At 49.0% G+C, this 20,667-nt stretch overlaps 1 protein-coding gene across 8 annotated transcripts in view; it reads right to left on the reverse strand.

Annotated features, from left to right (window-relative positions):
- The window catches only part of LOC130120675 (dedicator of cytokinesis protein 9-like), a 130,134-nt gene that overhangs the window by 40,592 nt on the left and 68,875 nt on the right, over positions 1 to 20,667 (reverse strand). For 7 of the 8 annotated variants that reach the window (XR_008811001.1, XR_008811000.1, XM_056289352.1 and 4 more), the window contains exons 5-11: positions 17,866 to 17,935; positions 12,782 to 12,877; positions 12,390 to 12,524; positions 4,959 to 5,133; positions 2,908 to 2,960; positions 1,212 to 1,286; positions 725 to 865 (exon numbers count right to left, since the gene is read on the reverse strand). Coding sequence is in view for 6 of the 8 variants with exons in the window: in XM_056289352.1 (XP_056145327.1) it covers positions 725 to 865; positions 1,212 to 1,286; positions 2,908 to 2,960; positions 4,959 to 5,133; positions 12,390 to 12,524; positions 12,782 to 12,877; positions 17,866 to 17,935 (745 nt within the window). In the remaining 2 variants the exon portion in view is untranslated. Of the gene's footprint in view, positions 1 to 724; positions 866 to 1,211; positions 1,287 to 2,907; positions 2,961 to 4,958; positions 5,134 to 6,998; positions 7,095 to 12,389; positions 12,525 to 12,781; positions 12,878 to 17,865; positions 17,936 to 20,667 lie in introns of those variants that run through there. The other variant, XM_056289353.1, reaches the window with a different exon arrangement.

Below are 20,667 nucleotides of genomic sequence, written 5' to 3' on the forward strand. Positions count from 1 at the left end.
TCGAATCCCAGCAGCGGCGTTTGTAAGGGAGCGAATGCACCACTCCTCTGAATAGGCCTGTCAGTACTGGTGTTTGTCGCAACATGAATGTGTTTAAAGGTTTATTCCGTTTTTCACAACCTGGGTCTTATTTTCACAATTGCCATAGTGTGGTGTGTTGCATTATATCCTTTTACTTACTGGCTTTATTCTTTATTTGTTTGTTTTGGGATTGTTCCCCCCTTTTTCTCCCCAGTTGTACCCGTCCAATTGCCCCACTCTTCCGAGCCATCCCGGTCACTGCTCCACCCCCTCTGCCGATCCGAGGGAGGGCTGCAGACTACCACATGCTTCCTCCGACACATGTGGAGTCGATTCTTTTCACCTGACAGTGAAGAGTTTCACCAGGGGGACGTAGCGTGTGGGAGGATCACCCTATTCCCCCCAGTCCCCCCTCCCCCCCTGAACAGGCGCCCCAACTGACCAGAGGAGGCGCTAGTGCAGCGACCAGGACACATACCTACATCCGCCTTCCAACCCACAGACACGCTCAATTGTGTCTGGAGGGACGCCCGACCAAGCCGGAGGTAACGCAGGGATTCGAACCAACGATCCCTGTGTTGGTAGGCAACGGAATAGACCGCCATGCCACCCGGCCACCCCAAACTTATTCACTTTATCGTTAAGGGCAGATATTGTTCAAAAATATCCAATTTAGCATCGTTCACAAAATGACATTCCTTACATTTGTTGTTGGTCCTTCCTCGTTCTCTGCCACACAACACTGCAGGTTAAATGACAGGTCGTTGCAGTTCACCAGAATGCGCTTGCCGAACTTCTCCTCAAACAGCTTTACATCCGGCTCAATTCCCGAGAAATCGAGTTTCTGAGGAGAGTGAAAATAAAAAAAAAAATGTAAAAAGGTTGTTTGGTTACATGATGTGCTGTTATAATCTCATTTGCCAGACACTTTTATCCAAAGCGACGCACATCTGACAGTTTATACAACACAAGCCAGGATCTAGTCAGGAGGCAACAATGCAAGTAAGTGTCAAAAAAACTAGGTTCAAGTCTGATAGGAAATAGGTGTCAACTGGCAGTGCACAAAGGCAAGGTTAGGGACACACAAAAAAAAAAAGGGGGGGGACAAACAAACAAAAAAAGGCACAAATGTTGGGTTTCCTCTCACTGCAGAAACGGGATGGATAATTTAATCTAATGACGTACTGTACCTGTGTGTCAGGGTCCAGGGTGAACAGCTTCAATCTGGTTTCGTTTCTCATCTTGGATTCGATATCTCGTGCACTCTGAGGACAAGAAAGAGGTTTTTTTTTCTTAGTTTGACCGCAAACTAAGTCAGCAGTCAGCACCACTGACCTAGGGGTTTCTCGTTTTCAACTGGTTTTATCATTAAGACAGTTCCTTTTATTTGCGTCCATCTGGAAGCAAGGCTTTGTATTTTATGAGCTGATCAAAACGGGGCAGACAGGCTCCATGGAGAAAGTCCGAACAGACAGTATGGTGCAGCAAAAAGCACAACCTGTCAAGCAGTTTGTCAGACCGCTTTTCCAGCTAACTGTTACCACCAGTTTCCATGCACGTATGGCTAAACTATAACCTGACGTTCGGGGCCATGACGGCTTATGAAGTTCCATTCCAAAAACGCTAGTTATCATTATGGAAAGCAGCAGTCCACCTTAACCATTTAAACACACACCACCTTAAAAAAAAAAGATTTTTCTCTGAAAACTCGTTTACCGAGCGTCTTGATGCATGCTCAATAATCCCGGTAAGAACATCAAAGAGGGTTGCATCAGTTCATCTGGATACAATGTTTATTGACAGATACATTTCATCACTCAAGTTGAGTGATGAAATGTATCTGTCACTAAACATTGTATCCAGATGACAACATTGTATCCAGATGAACTGATTCCAACCGTCTTTGATTGTTTACTGAGCACACGTCTCAAAATAGCACTTAACTTGAACCAGAAATATGCTTTGAATCATTTAGACTAAGTAGATTTTTATTTATTTATTGCCACCCCCCCTTTTCTCCCCAGTTGTACTTGGCCAATTACCCCACTCTTCCAAGCCGCCCCGGTCGCTGCTCCACCCCCTCTGCTGATCCGGGGAGGGCTGCAGACTACCACATGCCTCCTCCGATACATGTGGAGTCGCCAGCCGCTGCTTTTCACCTGACAGTGAGGAGTTTCACCAAGGGGACATAGCGCATGGGAGGATCACGGTATTCCCCGCCAGCCCAGGCACCTTGACCGACCAGAGGAGGCGCTAGTGCAGCGACCAGGACACATACCCACATCCGGTTTCCCTCCCGCAGACACAGCCAATTGTGTGTGCAGGGACACCCGACCAAGCTGGAGGTAACGCAGGGATTCGAACCGGCAATCCCCGTGTTGGTAGGCAACGGAATAGACCGCTACGCCACCCGGATGCCCCAAAAATAGATTTTTTTTAAAATTAGAGCCTACCACATTCATCTCATTTTCATCATACAGGGTGTACAAATACCATCCTTTGTGCTTAGGGGTTCAGTTCAGTCTGCACTGCAGGCCGTCACCGACTCGAAGCTCTGAATGGAAAAGTCATGCTCTGGAAGAGGCTCAAGAGAACTCGTGCCAATTGTAATTGGAATAGAAAAGCTGCGGGTTTGTTTTCCTCTCGGAACTAATACAAAACAAAATGACCAAATGATGAGGCGTATGACCAACAGGCCCCGGTGTCCAAATTCAACTCATGTGTTTGCAGCGGGGGGTCTCTGTCAGAGCCCTTCCTGCCTGGTAACCTCGGTGGGACCCGAATAAAATCAAAAACCCCTTCCACTGGAAGATGTTTGGCACGAGTTAGGTCTAGATCTTCGCATCTCAACAACTTATTTGTGATGAAGCAGCAAATAGCGCCTACCTGAAAGCTGTCCATGCTCCCGGAGGAGCTGTCTGACTTCCCCAGTTCATCATCTGAGGAAAAGAAGAGAAACAGAAAATGAAAAGGGAAAAGAAGAGTTCACTGGACACAGGCCAACAATGTGGTGGGTCAACAAACCACCAGTATTACAACACTGTCATCAGTACTGCAAAACTTCCTAAATCTCTCACTAACTCTTGGGTTCAGTAAACAGTCCTTCAGCTGTTCAGGGATCAGTCAGGACGGAGGGGCCGAGACCGGTCCTGATACATCTCACCCAGCTCCCTCGACTCTTAGTCAGGTTGTGGGCTCCTCTAAAGTACGGTGATTAATAAAAGCTGAGGAGTTAGGGAGATTAGTGAAGCTCTTTGTATGAAGGAACTCAGCCTTTCTCCTCCTGGCACACAGGCCTCCTATGAGACAGGAGGTAAGTATTAAAATTCTGGGTGGTCCAGACCCGCATCACCGCAGACTAGACAGACAGAGACGGCCGGGAGGGAACTCGAAGGAGAGCTGAGGTACAGCTCGCGAACTGAGGCAGGGATGACACAATTAAGCATCAAGCATATCGACATGTGAGGGTATGGAAACGTGTTAAACCCAACTAATCGATGGTGATCTGCTGAAGCTTCTGATGTCCAAGTTCAACAGTAACCTGGACCCCCAGATCACATTTACGATGAGTTCTGTTCTGTGAGACATCCACCAATGAAATCGTCGTCATAATTTACGCCGAGGTCTTGTATTTCAGTGTGTTTTTGCGGCAAAACTGAACCATGATCAAAAGGCAACGCTCGAGGATGATAAGAGAAAAATATGTACGACTTGGAATTAAACTTCTCATCGAAGCTCGGCCAACTTTGAAACATGAGATGACAACAATAAGTCTTCACGCACAGCCACAGAAGCCAGCGCGAGCGTCGATGAACCGAGACGATACCATCACTTATTCAGCCTAGTCTGTAGAATTAAGACACGCTACTCCTCCCTCCTCTGAGAAAGGCGGATTTAAGCGAACACTGGATGTTGTCTTAGCGGGCGACATTTCATCGAAAAACGCACAACTTGAGAGAAAGGGGGACGGTAGACTTCGGCAGGTCCGGAGCAAAATGAAAATCATATAATTCTTGCTTGCGTCCTTGACGTTTATCTCACAAATCCTGCAGAAATCCCAGGTGCCGATGCGGGCAGACTTATTGCCATGCACGCAGACAGACTCGCTGAATCTTATCTTCATCATCTTCAGTATTTCTTTTCTATCCTTTACTTAAACAACGACAAGGCAAAGAGGGGAAACTTCACCGCAGGATTATCTCTTGGTACATTTCACTGATTCTTTTGCAAAAAAATAAAAATAAAAATGTTCCCCTAAACTTTTTTTAATCACAAATTCATGTAGTTTTCTGTTGAGTTATGGTGATTACTGGTAGTGCATACACACACATGCTTGCTGGTTGTCCATCATATCCGATGATGACCATCTTCTCCTATTTGTGAGTCCTTTGGTGGCTGAATAGTCCTATCCTGGATGCACAGTTGCGGTTGCAGACTGGGCATGTAAAAGTGGTGCTGGGGGGCAGGGGTAGCTTTGCGAGCATGCCTCTTCGCATGCTTTGCTACACGGTGTTGTGTGTGCTGGTTTTCCATATACTTCACTCCCTGTGAGAGATGTGAGAGCGCCAGACGGTGCCGCAGGGGACAAGTTCCTCCGAAGAAGAGGGGTTGATCCGGCATCTTTCTGTTGTGGTCTTCATTTGGTCTTTGACCTGCTTCTTCTGCCCACCAGCAGTGCATTGACCAAGGTGTAGTCGGCCGTAGAGGACTTTATGTGGGAGTCGTTGGACCAAGCAACCTGAGCTGATGCTGGTTGAGTTATGGTGATTACTGGTAGTGTGTATACACACACACACACACTAACACACACACACACACACACACACACACACACACACACACACACACACACACACACAATATCTACCTCTATATCTATTACAAGTCAAGCGCAAGTTAAATTTCGGCCACAGAGAGACACACACAGGACCACACACCGTCGTGGAGGTCTCCGTTTCTCTTCTCCTGCATGGCTATCTCAAAGCTGCTGTGCAGGATCTTGTTGAGGGTGTTGATCCAGTCCTCCATCTCCGCCTCGCCGTCGGCGGCCAGCAGGTAGGTGCTCTTATCCTGCATCTTGAGCTCAAAGGCGAACCGCCGAACCTTGTTGTTCTGCAGGAAAGGAAAAGAAGAACAAAAAGAAAAACACAGGAGGAGATGAGATAGGAGCAGCGAGGGCTCGGCAACACAGGCGTTCCTTTTTTTTTATTATCAGAAGTCGCCAAACATCTCCAATGATAGGACCCTTACTCTCCGTGTGAAAACGAATCAAAAGCACACCAGACGGCGGAGGGTTTGTGTTATTGAAAAGTGGGGGGCGACCGGTGTGCCATCTGCGGGTTTGTGCGTGATCTGGCGTGATTGATCGGCGGCGAAGTTTAGCTTTTCACATATAAAAACCCAAATGCCCAGCTGGGATCGTAGCGGGGCTTGAAAGAATGTTCCAGTCCACTATCCAAAACGAACACCCGCAAAAACTGCCAAGTCACCACAAGGCAGCCGATGCCTAAGTCTTATGGTTTGTTTCATGGAGCCCCTGGGAGGGTTTTTACTGAAATAAAGAAAAAGATAAATCAAATTAAACCATCCTCCCCCCTGCTGGGAACCGAACCTTTCACTGTGTCGTGATTTGAAACCTCAGAATGAAGTTACGGCAAAAACTATGAAAACACTGGGCGTCCGGGTGGCGTGGCGGTCTATTCCTTTGCCTACCAACACGGGGGGATCGCCGGTTCGAATCCCCGCGTTACCTCCGGCTTGGTCGGGCGTCCCTACGGACACAATTGGCCGCGTCCTAAGCATCGGCTTTGTGTCGATGCAGTTCCCCCTGGGGACTGGGGTTCGCGACTCGGTCTCGTCAGATCCGACTATGGCCGGACTCGATGAAGCAGCAATAATTGGCAACGCTGTCTTCGGGGGGGGAGGGGGGAGTCGGCTTGTGTTCGTCACATGAATGCGTCTGTCTCGGTGTGTGTCGGAAAAAGCAGCGGTTTGGCCTGGATTCGCCTTGTCACGAAAGTTTGGAGGCGTCTCCTTCGAGACTGCCGGCCGTAGAGATGCAGTTGGCGAACACACGCAGTACGAGGGTGGGTGTATGAACTAGAATAGGGAGTCGTTGGCCACTAAATTGGGAGAAAAAGGAAAATCAGAAATAAATTTAAGAAAGAAAAACAAAAACAAACAATTGGCCGTGTCTGCGGGTGGGAAGCCGAATGTGGGTATGTGTCCTGGTCACTGCACTAGCGCCTCCTCTGGTCAGTCGGGGCGCCTGTTCGGGGGGGGGCGGGGGTAGCGTGATCCTCCCACGCGCTACGTCCCCCTGGCGAAACTCTTCACTGTCAGGTGAAAAGAAGCGGCTGGCGACTCCACATGTATCGGAGGAGGCGTGTGGTGGTCTGCAGCCCCCCCCGGGTCGGCAGAGCGGGTGGAGCAGCGACTGGGACGGCTCAGAAGAGTGGGCCAAGTACAATTGGGAGAAAAGGGGGGGAAACTCAAAAAAAAAACAAAAAACTATGAACACCGTGTAATCGTAGGACAGGTGTATACATAGAGAGACCATAAATACTCTGTTGCATTAATACCGATAATCCAAACTTGACCGCGCGTTGTTATAAAATCTTACAAGTGTGCTGTTTAGCAGGCATGTGTGTGGACGGCCAGAGACCTCGAATAAAAGATTTACCACACAGCCATAAGAGAGCAAACAGAGCGAGCTGGGGAGGGAAAGAGTGTTTCCATATGCGTTAACAAAGCCCGGAGAGACCGAGGGGGCTGCCGAGCGGGCTATACAGTATTGAACCGGAGAATTTGAACTTTGACCTCCAATCAGCCGGGAAGAGTGGCGTCACAGACCCATTTAGGGATCCAGCATATCTCCGCTGGAGTCCATTGATGACTTCCAGCTGCTGACTCAGCCACACTCGGTTCACAGCAACATGTGTATTTGTAAATGCATGTGCTAATTGGAAATCGATTACACAGCACGGCGCTATCCGTCCCGGAGACGCGATCCCGTCCTCTGATGCTCTTCCGGAGTTTTCTTTCTGAAGAAGTTGTTTTCTTTATCTGAATCAACACAACACAGCACAACACATTATAACATTATCATTTTTTCCCAGCCCAATTGTATCCGTCCGATGACCCCACTCTCCCGAGCCGTCCCGGTCGCTGCTCCACCTCCTCTGCCGATCCGGGGAGGGCTGCAGACTACCACATGCCTCCTCCCATACATGCGGAGTCGCCAGCCGCTTCTTTTCACCTGACAGTGAGGAATTTCGCCAGGGGGACGTAGCGCGTGGGAGGATCTCGCTACGCCCCCTAGTCCCCCCCTCCCCCGAACAGGTGCCCCGACTGACCAGAGGAGGCGCTAGAGCAGCGACCAGGACACATACCCACATCCGGCTTCCCACCCGCAGACACGGCCAATTGCGTCTGTGGCGATGCCCGACCAAGCCGGAGGCTAACACGGGGATTCGAACCGGCGAGCCCCGTGTTGGTAGGCAACGGAATAGACCGCTACGCTACCCGGACGCCCGATCCCCTTCTATGGTGCCCTTCCGGAAAGTTTTTCTTCGGGAAAAAGTTTTTTTCTTTATCTGAATCAAGAGTCTACAGATAGGGGGCGCGACACATTATCATTTAAATGCATTTACTGGTCCTAACAACGAGAACGGACTGGGGCTGTAATGCCCTCTGGAATGTGACTGTGATGTACGGCTATACAAACTAAACTTGGCCCACTACGGCCACAAGGTTGAGATTTGCTGAATGAAATTCTGGTATATTCTCTGCACCGTTGCACTTTATCACCTCTTATTCCGCTTGTGTGTAGTCAGTCCTTGTGTAGATATCTTAAGACTGTCGTGCTGTTATTCTATGTTAAGTACACTGAGAGAGCCACGAAACCGGAGTCAAATTGCACGTGTGTGCAAACCTACATGGCCCATTAACACGACTCTGATTCTAAAAACGAGGGTCTTCCGTTCCAAGGGACGAGGGTGGTCTCCTGGTTTGTAACATGGGCAGTCAGTGGATTGCTATGCCGTGGTTATCGCTGTGCTGTAGCCCGGGCTGGGCTGCAACAACAGCAGAGTGGGAGTAACAGGGAGGGAGAGTCATCATCGCCAAGCTGGCTGAGTAAACACCGGGGGTGTGTGGGGCGTGTTCTGGAACGAATATCAGACCGGAGTCATCATCAGGGGGACTCATACTGGTCGTCTGACTGATAGGAATAACACACCGTCTCTACACAGCACAGTTACTTGGACTATCGGTCAAATAGTTTAAGACTATTTCTGTGTGTGGAGGTGTGAGCGGGGGTCGGGGGGATTAACTGAGTGCAAAATGAGGATAATAAGCCGCAATGACATAACTACCGCAGCAAGTAACGGCGTGGAAGCACGAAGAAAAGATGCCGCGAAGTGGAGCGATGTGATGATCTCTACGTCTCCGAGCGTCTGCATGTGACTGGTCTGGATGTTTGCTCAGGGAAGCATGCTCACGTTTTGATCTATTGCAACACACAGGCCTTAAAATAAATGAACGTAGTTGCACATTTTTCATTGGATCATTGCTGCTTTCAAATTCTGCTGCAGATATAAGGAGATGCACCGAATCGGTCACGGGGATGCTGGAGCCTATCCCAGCAGTCATTGGGCAGCAGGCGGGGAGACGCCCTGGACAGGCCGCCAGTCCATCACAGGGCCGACACACACGCACACACACACACACACACACACCGTAGGGACAATTTTAGTATAGCCGATCCACCTGACCTACATGTCTTTGGACTGTGGGAGGAAACTGGAGCACCCGGAGGAAACCCACGCAGACACGGGGAGAACATGCAAACTCCACACAGAGGACGACCCGGGACGACGCCCAAGGTTGGACTACCCCAGGGCTCGAACCCAGGACCTACTCGCTGTGAGGCGACCGCGCTGCGCCCCCGTGCCCCATATATATATATATGACAGCTGATAATTGCACATAGCATTAAACAGGCAACAGGCTTGTGCTGTCTAATTAAAAGATGACTTAAATCACTGGATTATCGAATCGGTACTAAAGTATCGTTGTACTATTGATTTGGGAGGTACCTGTTGATTCCCAAGCCCTACATGTCAGTACCCTTATTTCCATTTTTTTTTCTTTTTTTTTGGAGAGAGAGAAAACAGAGACACCGAAGGGGAGCCATGAGGAAAAAAAGTCTGGCAGGATTTAATCTGGGGCTTGCAGGACAAGACGAGAGACAGGACACTCTGGGCGAGGTAAAAGACCTTTTCATAAAGATCTGAGCCGAGTCAGAACGCCGCGCAAGCCGCGCTCATTCGCTTCACGACTTGCCAGACCTTTGGCTCGGGCGTCGCCTGGGCAGACGCAATCAAATGTGAGCTTTAGTGTGCAACCCAGGACCGTACACTATCCAGACGGGGGAGGGCGAGGACCGGGGGAGCAGGCAAGGAGGAGGAGGGAGACGTGGGATCCTCCCGTTGATTTTGTTTGAGCAATCGCAGAGAGTGTGAGCGGAGGGGGGGGGGGGTGCGGTAAAAAGGGAACATCTTGGGGATATCTTTGAGGAGAAAAAGGGCGGATGTGAAAACACAAACGGTTGCCCCTGGACACCACACCTCAGTGTCTACATACGTGTGTGTGTGTGTGTGTGCGTGCACGAAATGGAAACGGGGCTAAACAGAGATAGAAATAGCACGCGTTAACGGCCCTCGTGTGTACGTGTGTCTGACTTTATGCCGGCTTTTTAAGAAAGGGCAAAGTGTGCGAAAGCGGTTTGATGCCGAGCATGACATCACCCGCCTAACGTCACCGTAGTCGTACAGTTAATCAGCTGCAGATCCGCGGCCCCGGCAGCTGCTGCGGTTGAGAGTTTAAGACACATTATCCTGTATTAGCATAGCACGTCTATCCTGCACAGATGTGGCACACCACAGGACACTGATGTGGTGTCCACTGACCGCCCAGCCGATCAGCAGCAGCCCCCCCCCCTCTTAAAACCGTAATACTGCAGTTATTAAGATGAAAGAGATCGTCTTGAACGTCTCGTACCGGAGAGAAACAGTCTGTCTCACTGGAGGCTGGAGACAGGCCGATGCCCGCAGAGCTGCATGCGATGCGTGCAACCACATCGCAAATGGCAAAATCCATCCCCTCTCGTTTCGGCGAGGAGATAAAAGGGGATCCTGACTGGAACAAAGACTGTCCACGTCAACAAGATAAACCTCTTAATCAAAACAACAATAAAAAAAAACAAGCGAACAAACAAACAGAACCCTGTGCTGACTTCCGCTCCGCACATGTGGGTGTTCACCTGTGTGCATGTGGTTTCCCACTGCATTTGGGCGACAACGAAGGTACGGCCATGAAGGAGTCTGAACTGGTACACAGCTGTTCCTCCCTCAAAATATTTTCATCACGAGGGCGTCCGGGTGGCGTGGCGGTCTATTCCGTTGCCTACCAACACGGGGATCGCCGGTCCGAATCCCCGTGTTACCTCTGGCTTGGTCAGGCGTCCCTACGGACACAATTGAACGTGTCTGCGGGTGGGAAGCTGGATGGGGGTATGTGTCCTGGTCACTGCACTAGGGGTGCCTGTTCAGGGGGGAGGGGGAACTGGGGAATATAGCGTGATCCTCCCACGTGCTACGTCCCCCTGGCGAAACTCCTCACTGTCAGGTGAAAAGAAGCAGCTGGTGACCCCACATGTATTGGAGGAGGCATGTGGTAGTCTGTAGCCCTCCCCGGATCGGCGGGGGTGGAGCAGTGACCGGGACGGCTTGGAAGAGTGGGATAATTGGCCGGATACAATTGGGGGGGGAAAAAGGGGGAAAATTCCACAAAAAAAAAAAAATCATCACAAAAAGTCAATGTGTTTGCTATCTATGGTCGTTGAAAAAATACCTCAAGTTTGTGTGCAGTTTGTGTGCAGCGTGTGTGCACTTGGGGTCCAGATTAATCTCAGATGTGTCTAATGGAAGATATTTCCAACATAAGCTCTGTGTCTCAAGTCTTTTTTTTTGCAACTTTCCAAGGTCTGCTTTTGATTTGCCTAATGAAATTTGGTGTATGTGGAAATTGGGGCAGGGTGACGACTGGACCAGGAGGTGCACTTTGACTTTACCCCTTCCTCCGTAAACTCCACCGGGAAGTCTGTCGGGAGGATTTGGTGTGGTCCGGGATCGAGGAAGTTCAAGGAACTTCACGGCAGAAGGGCAGGGACAACGTAGCGTGAACCATTGAAATCTTCAAATCCCCAAAGCCATTCCAAGACCTAGCATGCATGCACACTCAGCCAAACACATATAGACACACCCTAACTTCCACCCCCGCAGACATATGGGCTCCACTCCTTCAAATACCCCCCCCCACCCAAGTCCAACTTCAACAATATGAGCATGATAGAGGCATCAAACTCCAATCTCATTTTCCCTCATAAATATGATCAATGTCAGCTGAATGCTTGGTCAGTAAGTACGAGGTCCTCGTTGTGTATCTGGACGACGGACAGACACTGACGCGTTCCGTCTGTCTGGGGCTGCACACACATCTGCCAGCATGTGGTATTGATTGTCAAGCTGTTGTAAAGTGCATGGCAGTGACATCGATATTCACCTTGTTTCAGCAGCTGAAAGACGGCATTAAAGGATGACCTTGGAAGTGTGTGTGTGTGTGTGGGGGGGGGGGCTTGGATTCAGGAGAGGGTCTAACAGATAAATGGGAGAAACAGGAGCAGGGCATCCTGTTGGCTGAGTAACGTGTGCAGCTATTTCTTACATAAATATTTACTCAAACCTTGATAAAGAACATTTTTTGGACCCCCCCCTTTTTTTTTTCTCCCAAATTGTACTTGGCCAATCACCTCACTCGTCCGAGCCATCCCAGTTGCTGCTCCACCCCCTCTGCCGATCCGGGGAAGGCTGCAGACCACCACATGCCTCCTCTGATACATGTGGAATCGCCAGCCGCTTCTTTTCACCTGACAGTGAGGAGTTTCACCAGGGGGGCGTAGCGCGTGGGAGGATCACGCTATTCCCCCCAGTTCTCCCTCCCCCCCGAACAGGCGCCCCGACCGACCAGAGGAGGCGCCAGTGCAGCGACCAGGACACATACCCACATCAGGCTTCCCACCCACAGGCACGGCCAATTGTGTCTGTAGGACGCCCAACCAAGCCGGCGGTAACGTGGGGATTTGAACCGGCGATCCCCGTGTTGGTAGGCAACGGAATAGACCGCCACGCCACCCGGACGGCTAATGGTAAAGATAATTTTTGACACCTTAATAAAGCTTATTTCCATTTTATTTAAAAAAAAATTGCTGTAATTCTGCAGTCATCGGGGTATTTCAGAGATTGTACCTGAACCACACCCATACAGGAGTCCAGGAAAATGGTTCCCTTGGGTTCCTTGGAGATCTTCTCGTCCTTGTAGAAGTTGAGATTGTAGGAGCCATCTCCGAGCTGCGTCAGGTGGAAATACCTTCTCTTGAAAGACTAAATCAAAGAGAAGGGAATAGATTCTCAGCTGAATTAGTGAAAAATAAAAGACGCGGGTTTGGCAGATATAGTTTTATGCAAACAATGCTCAGAAAGCAACTTCCTTAATATTATATTAGATGCAACATTCCCAGGAAGGAACGCTACCTGCCTCTGTTGGTGTGGAAACATGAACTGGTTGCACTATTATGAACATGACATATTCATGTATTTTATTAATTTATTCATGGATATCAGCGTCACAGATTTCTTACCCTCATTGTCACACTAATGGCACTATTCATGTTGCCTTTGCATAGCCAGCCATGCTTGGTGATCCCGCCCTTCTGGGAACCTAAGGAGGCTGTGTCCTGCAGGAGACAAAGGCATGAGCTCAGACACATCGAAAACACTCTTGCACTGTCCACCACCACATCAAAACACGACTCCTCCGCTGAAAAATCCCAACGCGCGGTGCCAGAACCTCGCCAAACCGTGCATATCACGAGGCCCTTGATCCTGCGGTTTGAGGAGGCTTAGAGACCAGCGGGACAGAGGCCCGTCCAAGTCCAAACAAGCAGCCCGAAGAATATTAAACAAACAACAGCCAAGGACCCAAATAAATATCTCCATCTTCGTTGTGGCTCCATGACAGAACCGACCCAACCGTCTCTCATTTCTCGGGTGGAACAGCAAGAGGTCACCGCGTTCACAGGCGGGGATCACACGGGACCAAACACATGGCTACCATTTCGGATCCATCAGCTTTAATGATCTACACAAACAAACCAATTAGGACAGGCGTGAAGGGAGACGAGACAGGGCGCTGGTTTTCCAGGCCCTGCCCTAGTTTAGATCAGCTCTCCGCGAAAGCCTCGTCATGAGTGGCGAAGCGGCCCCCACCTTCGACAGAGTACAGTGGAAAACTGTATACCAGACCGCTCTCTTGACAAACTGATAATAGCCAATGGGTTTTCAAGATGCCATCGTACGTCTTAATTTCTTTTCCCTCAGCCATTGTGTAAAAGAGTTTACAAGGTATTGGCAGTTGGTGGAATATTTTCAGCGTGTCTTTGGGAGTGATCCTGGCAGCGTATGGAAAGGCTCAAAGGCTCACTTCTCCTCATCACCGTCTAGACAATCTACACCGGTCCCCAGAGGAGCAGAAAAATCACTCGGTTCATTCTCTCCGAACTCCCAATTTACCCCGCAAAACTTTGTCAGGCAACTTAAAAAAATTTAAAAAAAAAAAATCAAACAAACCTATCGCGTTACTTACTCCACTGCAGTGAAACAGGAGAAAGACAAACCGTATCTCACAACCGATATCAGATCGTATCACATGTGGTCCAAAACACACAATCTGCTGCCTGCGCCGCTAAGATAGTGCTGCAGGTTTCCAGGGCTGTGTAAAATGATTTATTCTGGGGATTTTAGGGGAAAGAGTTCAATTCCTCTTCTTTCGTCTGCACACAGCAAGGTCGAGGGAAACGTCCATGTGTGAAAGCGCTATCTAGCAGAGGCACTCCTCGCCGTGGAGTGACGGAGGCCAGAGAGAGGCGGAGGTAAAGGGCGGGTGAGCTCCGACTTGGACAGGATCTTGTCCTTAGCGTTAATGATGTGTCAGACGTGAGCTTGACTATGAGGCAGAGCAGGAGAGACTCTGACCTGTGATGACCTGGCGTTTTAAAGAGTGCTCTCGCCTTAGTAACAACCGCCTCACACAACACACTGAGGAAACATGTTCTGATCTGTTATTCCCACCTATATGCTTATTTAGGTGTCGTTAATTATAAATGATTAGGCACACCGTTATTACACAATGCCTAACGTGGCTTGCTTTATTCCACCGTATTGCAAGACTGCCCGAACAATATTCCTCGCGCTTCTCCCCACATCAACAGGTGACGTCACATACATACGGGTGCCCTTACATGCCAAACCGGTACATGACATCACTGCTTACTAATAGCACGCAAAAGGTAGTATGCACGATATCAGCATGCACATGCAGCATGTGAGAGTTGTGTGTTTGCACACAGCACAGATGAAAACACTCGCTAAGGAGCTTAAAAGATCTGAAAGATTAAAACCATCCCATAATTCTTTGCACTTTGTCATTTCCTTGGAAATGACCAGCCAGGGGAATGTTTTCCAAAAGCAATACGGTGAATGAGGAAGTGGGAGGAGCCGCAGCCGGCATCAGCAAATTCAAATGTATTTTTAACAATCTGGTGATGAAGTAAGTTTAACCATATTTCAGGAGCGAAGGCTAAACAGAAAGAGAAACAAAGCGGAAGAAACAAAGCGAAAGCAGCAAAGCTCCTCTGATGGAGGTGACTAAGTTCTTTTTCTGGCGTTACATATGGTCACTTCTATTTTGATTTTCTCCCCAATTGTATCCGTCCAATCACCCCACTCTTCCGAGCCGTCCCGGTCACTGCTCCACCCCCTCTGCCCATCCAGCGAGGGCTGCAGACTACATGCCTCCTCCGATACATGTGGAGTCACCAGCCGCCTCTTTTCACCTGACAGTGAAGAGTTTTGCCAGGGAGACGTAGCGCGTGGGAGGATCACGCTCTTCCCCCCAGTCCCCCCTCGCCCCCGAACAGACACCCTGGCCGACCAGAGGAGGAGCTAGTGCAGCGACCAGGACACATACCTACATCCGGCTTCCCACCCGCAGACACGGCCAACTGTGTCTGTAGGGATGCCTGACCAAGCCGGAGGTAACACGGGGATTTGAATCGGCGAGCCCCGTGTTGGACATATGGTCACTTCTGATTGGATGGGAGTCCACCAAGCGTTACATATGTGGTACGTGATACACACTGCATTCTACATACTGAACAGTATGCTCCACTAGTACAAAGAATACACTACATACTATCAGTATGTGGAATGTACTAACAACTCGGACGCCACAAAAATGATCTTTCCCTCTCGTTTCCTCTGAACCCGCAAGGTCGCCAAGCGTCTCAGCAAATGTTGCCTCTGGGGGACGAAGTTTGACATGGCTCGCAAAGAGCACGTGAGTTGTTATGTCAACTCTCATCACTGCAGGTCTCGTCAGACAGCGTGACCTCGCAGCCTGTTAGATAAGATCAGTCTCATCATGAGACCTGCATTTTTGCTGCTGCTTTGAAGACCTCTATCTGGAAAGGCTTTTCTTGAGGGTTGTGTGTGTGGATTCGGTGACCTCTGAACTTCCCTGGTGTGTGCCAAAAATGGGATATTCAAAAAAAGACCCAACAAAAACCCGTTTGCCAAACTCACATTCACACAGTCGCTCATAAAATAACATGAACGGTGGATGAATACGGCCAAATGTGTCACTGGAGTCCTGAACACTTCATCATGAAAAGAAACAGGAGAGGAAGCCAGAACCTTCGAGAGATGGCGAGCCAGCAGAAATCTTTAGGATAATTGCACTTAATTCTCAACATTAAAATTAGCTATTAGGACGCAACAATGCTTTCATCTCTTTAACAGCTATAATGAAAACAGGAAAGCCAAACGCATTCCCGTCAGCCACAGCCGATGCCTGAAATAAGATATATTAAGATTCACACGAGTTTTGGGAGGCCCAGGTCTCTCATATAAAGCTGTGATTCTAAGAAAAAGAAATGGCACCGTGTGAAGCCACGCCCACTGTCCTGTACCATTTGAAAATAATTTTTACGGTATTTTAATTTTTTTTTTACTTGTAATTTTTGGGAACAAAAAAAAAAATGACAATAATCACAGCAATGCAAGAGACACAGGAGGAAAAGGGGGGGGGTGCAGTATATAACCATAAACCCCGATTCATCAGTTTCCAGATGCGACTTCACAAACCAGGATTCATCCTTTTTTTCAAAAAAAATTTTTATTTCTAGTTTTTCCCCTTATCCCACCCGATTAACCCAATGGCATATGGCCGAACCTTTTGTCGAATAACTCTCCTGGCTCACGTTTCCACAGGAAGGAGACAGGCCTAACACCAGCTTCCTTCAAACTCGTGTCGGCTGCTCTCGCTATTTTACACGCTGAAGCCTCGCATGGATTGCATCACCTTCAAGCCGCGAAAGAGGCGTAGGGAGAATGCTTTCAGTTGCTTGGCTGCAGGCGCCCGGGTGGGCCAGAGGGGTCGCTGGAGAACGACGAGTTCCCGAACACCACACCGATCTACACCAACTATCCCTCGGGTAAGGGTGGCCTAAACCAGGATTCATCCTGTCACTACAGACACTCGGAAGGACATAATCCACTCTTTACAAAACAAGAAATAAGAAAATCGGGTGTGGAAATCAAAACTCTGACAAGCCTCCTTAGAAATAAGGATAGTACGGGACATGGGGTCTAACCTTTTCCCAGATAAGACAACGTTCCTGGGTCCATCCAGAAAGAACAGAGAAAGCCGCATTATTTTTTCATTGTCCAGGCTACAATGAATGTGTTCTCTGCATTCAACCCGTCTTATTGCATAGCAGCAGTGGGCAGCTGCAGCGCCCGGGGACCAACTCCAGCTCTTCTTTCCATTACTTTGCACAGGCAGGAATATTAACCCTAACATGCATGTCTTTTTGATGGTGGGAGGAAACCGGAGCACCCAGAGGAAACCCATGCAAACATGGGGAGAACATGGGGAGAACATGCAAACTCCACACAGAAAGGATCTGGGACGGCCTGGGGTTCGAACCCAGGACCTTCTTGCTGTGAAGCACCAGTGCTAACCACTGGGCCACTGTGCCGCCCTGAAGTCCATTATCATACTCTTGGAATACTTAGTCAGCTTGTTCCATTAATATCCATCCATTATCCAAACCGCTTATCCTCCCAGAGTCGCGGGGATGCTGGAGCCTATCTCAGCAGTCACTGGGCGGCAGGTGGGGAGACACCCTGGACAGGCCGCCAGGCCATCACACAGGGCCCACACGCCCACACACACACACACACACACACACACACACACACACACACACACGCACTCATACCTAGGGGCAATTTAGTACGGCTGATTCACCTGACCTACATGTCTTTGGACTGTGGGAAGAAACTGGAGCCTCCGGAGGAAACCCACGCAGACACGGGGAAAACATGAAAACTCCACACTGAGGACGACCCGAGACGACCCCCCAAGGCTGGACTACCCCGGGGCTCAAACCCAGAACCTTCTTGCTGTGAGGCGACCACGCTAACCACTGCGCCACCGTGCTGCCTGTTCCATTAATAGTACGTCCATAAAGTCCATCAACCAATTCTCAGTTCACTAATAGAGAATTGGTTGGTTTACACTGCTTCTATTTCAGTGGTATTTGGAACGGTGAGGTCAGTAGGGATCGGCGAAAATACACTTCCTGGACGTAAACGTACTCACCTCATCTTTGTCAACATCCTCATCCACTTCGAAAACATGGATGGCCAATTTTTCTGGTCTGGACACTTTGCTGTAAAATCACAATACATAATAAATTGTTAAAATTCAATTATTAGAATTTTATTTCCTCGTTAACAGCGCATGCTACAGCTAGCTAGCTCTTTGATGTGGAGATAACCACTGCAGACATTTCTAGATTAAGAAAGAAAAAAAACAACTTAATTTTGCGCTTCTTGGCCCGAACACAATTTAGACTAAATTGAAGTGATTGAGGTAACGTAACATGATCAACTCCTCACATTTTTTTGCCAAACCTTTGAAGAATTTTCTTTGTTTATTATAAGCCAATTCTGAAGAGAATGTGTGTGTGAGTGATTGTTGGGGGGGGGGGGTCAATGGTGAATTTGGTATCTAGTAATCTAGGATTGGTGGATGCTAGCACCGTTCATGGATATACCATTAAGCAAATATGCCTTTAATGGGGAATCTGGGTAGCGTGCGGTCTATTCCATTGCCTACCAACACGGGGATCGCAGGTTCGAATCCCCGTGTTACCTCCGGTTTGGTCGGGCGTCCTTACAGACACAATTGGCTGTGTCTGCGGGTGGGAAGCCAGATGTGGGTATGCATCCTGGTCGCTGCACTAGCGCCTCCTCTTGTCGGTCGGGGCGCCTGTTCGGGGGGGAGGAGGAACTGGGGGGAGCGGTATGATCCTTCCACGCGCTACATCCCCCCTGGTGATACTCCTCACTGTCAGGTGAAAAGAAGCGGCTGGTGACTCCACATGTATGGGAGCAGGCATGTGGTAGTCTGCAGCCCTCCCCGGATCGGCAGAGGGTGTGGAGCAGCGGCCGGGACAGCTCGGAAGAGTGGGGTAATTGGCCAAGTACAATTGTGGAGAAAGGGGGGGGGGGTGCCTTTAACAGTAAATAGTGTGATGCTTGTAACATAAGAAATCGGCATCGCGGTGTATTGTTTTCAACTTCCCTAAAATCGGATGAGTGACAAAAGGTGTGACAACAATAGTCTGAGGCGTTTTCCCCGAGTCAAGGTCACTTCAACACAATGAGAATAGAAAACGCATGTCTTTGGGGGAGAGGTTAATGCCCAGAACAGTCTTCCCAGTACTGAGGGGGGCTTCTATGCTGACTGAAGCTGAGACGTCCAGCGTGGTGCACGGAGGAAGCTCTCCATTGTTCTGCAAAAACTATCCCGCGTTTCCTCGTCATCGAGTCACGACAACCTATCTTCACCTGTCGCCCGGGAACAAAGGGGACAGAAGCGCGCCAACAGCCAGACGCTGAAAATGCGGGGGAAATGTCTACGCCCTGACGATTCAGTGTGAAATCTTTGGCATCCATATACAGTGCATCCGGAAAGTATTCACACCCCTTCACTGTCCCCACATTTTGTTATGTTACAGCCTTATTCCAAAATGGATTAAATTCCTTTTTTTTTCACATCAATCTACACACAATACCCCATAATGACAAATTGAAAAATGTTTTGTAGAAACTTTTGCAAATTTATTAAAAATAAAAAACTGAAATATTGCATGTACATAAGTATTCACATCCTTTACTCAGTACTTGGTTGAGGCACCCTTGGCAGCGATTACAGCCTCAAGTCTTCTTGGGTATGAAGCTACAAACTTGGCACACCTATATTTGGGGTATTTCTCCCATTCTTCTCTGCAGATCCTCTCGAGCTCTGTAAGGTTAGATGGGGAGCGTCGCTGCACAGCTATTTTCAGGTCTTTCCAGAGATGTTCAATGGGGTTCAAGTCTGGGCTCTGGCTGGTCCACTCAAGGACATTCACAGACTTGTCCCGAAGCCACTCCTTCGTTGTCTTGGCTGTGTGCTCAGGGTCGTTGTCGTGTTGAAAGGTAAACCTTCGCCCCAGTCTGAGGTCCTGAGTGCTCTGGAGCAGGTTTTCATCAGGGATCTCTCTGTACTTTGCTCCATTCATCTTTCCCTCGATCCTGACTAGTCTCCCAGTTCCTGCCGCTGAAAAACATCCACACAGCATGATGCTGCCACCACCATGCTTCACTGTAGGGATGGTATTAGCAAGGTGATGAGAGGTGCGTGGTTTCCTCCAGACGTGACGTTTGGCATTCAAGCCAAAGAGTTCAATCTTGGTTTCATCAGACCAGAGAATCTTGTTTCTCATGGTCTGAGAGTCCTTTAGGTGCTTTCTGACAAACTCCAAGCGGGCTGTCATGTGCCTTTTACTGAGCAGAGGCTTCCGTCTGGCCACTCTACCATAAAGGCCTGATTGGTGGAGTGCTGCAGAGATGGTTGTCCTTCTGGAAGGTTCTCCCATCTCCACAGAGGAACACTGGAGCTCTGTCAGAATGACCATCGGGTTATTGGTCACCTCCCTGATCAAGGCCCTTCTCCCCCGATCGCTCAGTTTGGCTGGGCGGCCAGCTCTGGTGGATCCAAACTTCTTCCATTTATGAATGATGGGAGACCACTGTGCTCTTCGGGACCTTCAAAGCTGTAGAAATTTTTTTGTACCCTTCCCCACATCTGTGCCTCGATACAATCCTGTCTCGGATGTCCACAGACAATTCCTTTGACTTCATGGCTTGGTTTCTGCTCTGACATGTACTGTCAACAGTGGGACCTTATATAGACCAGGTGTGTGCCTTTCCAAATCATGTCCAATCCATTAAATTTACTACGGGTGGACTCCAATCAAGATGTAGAAACATCTCAAGGATGATCAGTGGAAACAGGATGAACCTGAGCTCAATTGTCATAGCAAAGGGTGTGAATACTTATGTACATGCAATA

The sequence above is a fragment of the Lampris incognitus genome, chromosome 11, assembly GCF_029633865.1.
Source record: "Lampris incognitus isolate fLamInc1 chromosome 11, fLamInc1.hap2, whole genome shotgun sequence".
In the NCBI taxonomy this organism is placed as follows: Eukaryota; Metazoa; Chordata; class Actinopteri; order Lampriformes; family Lampridae; genus Lampris; species Lampris incognitus.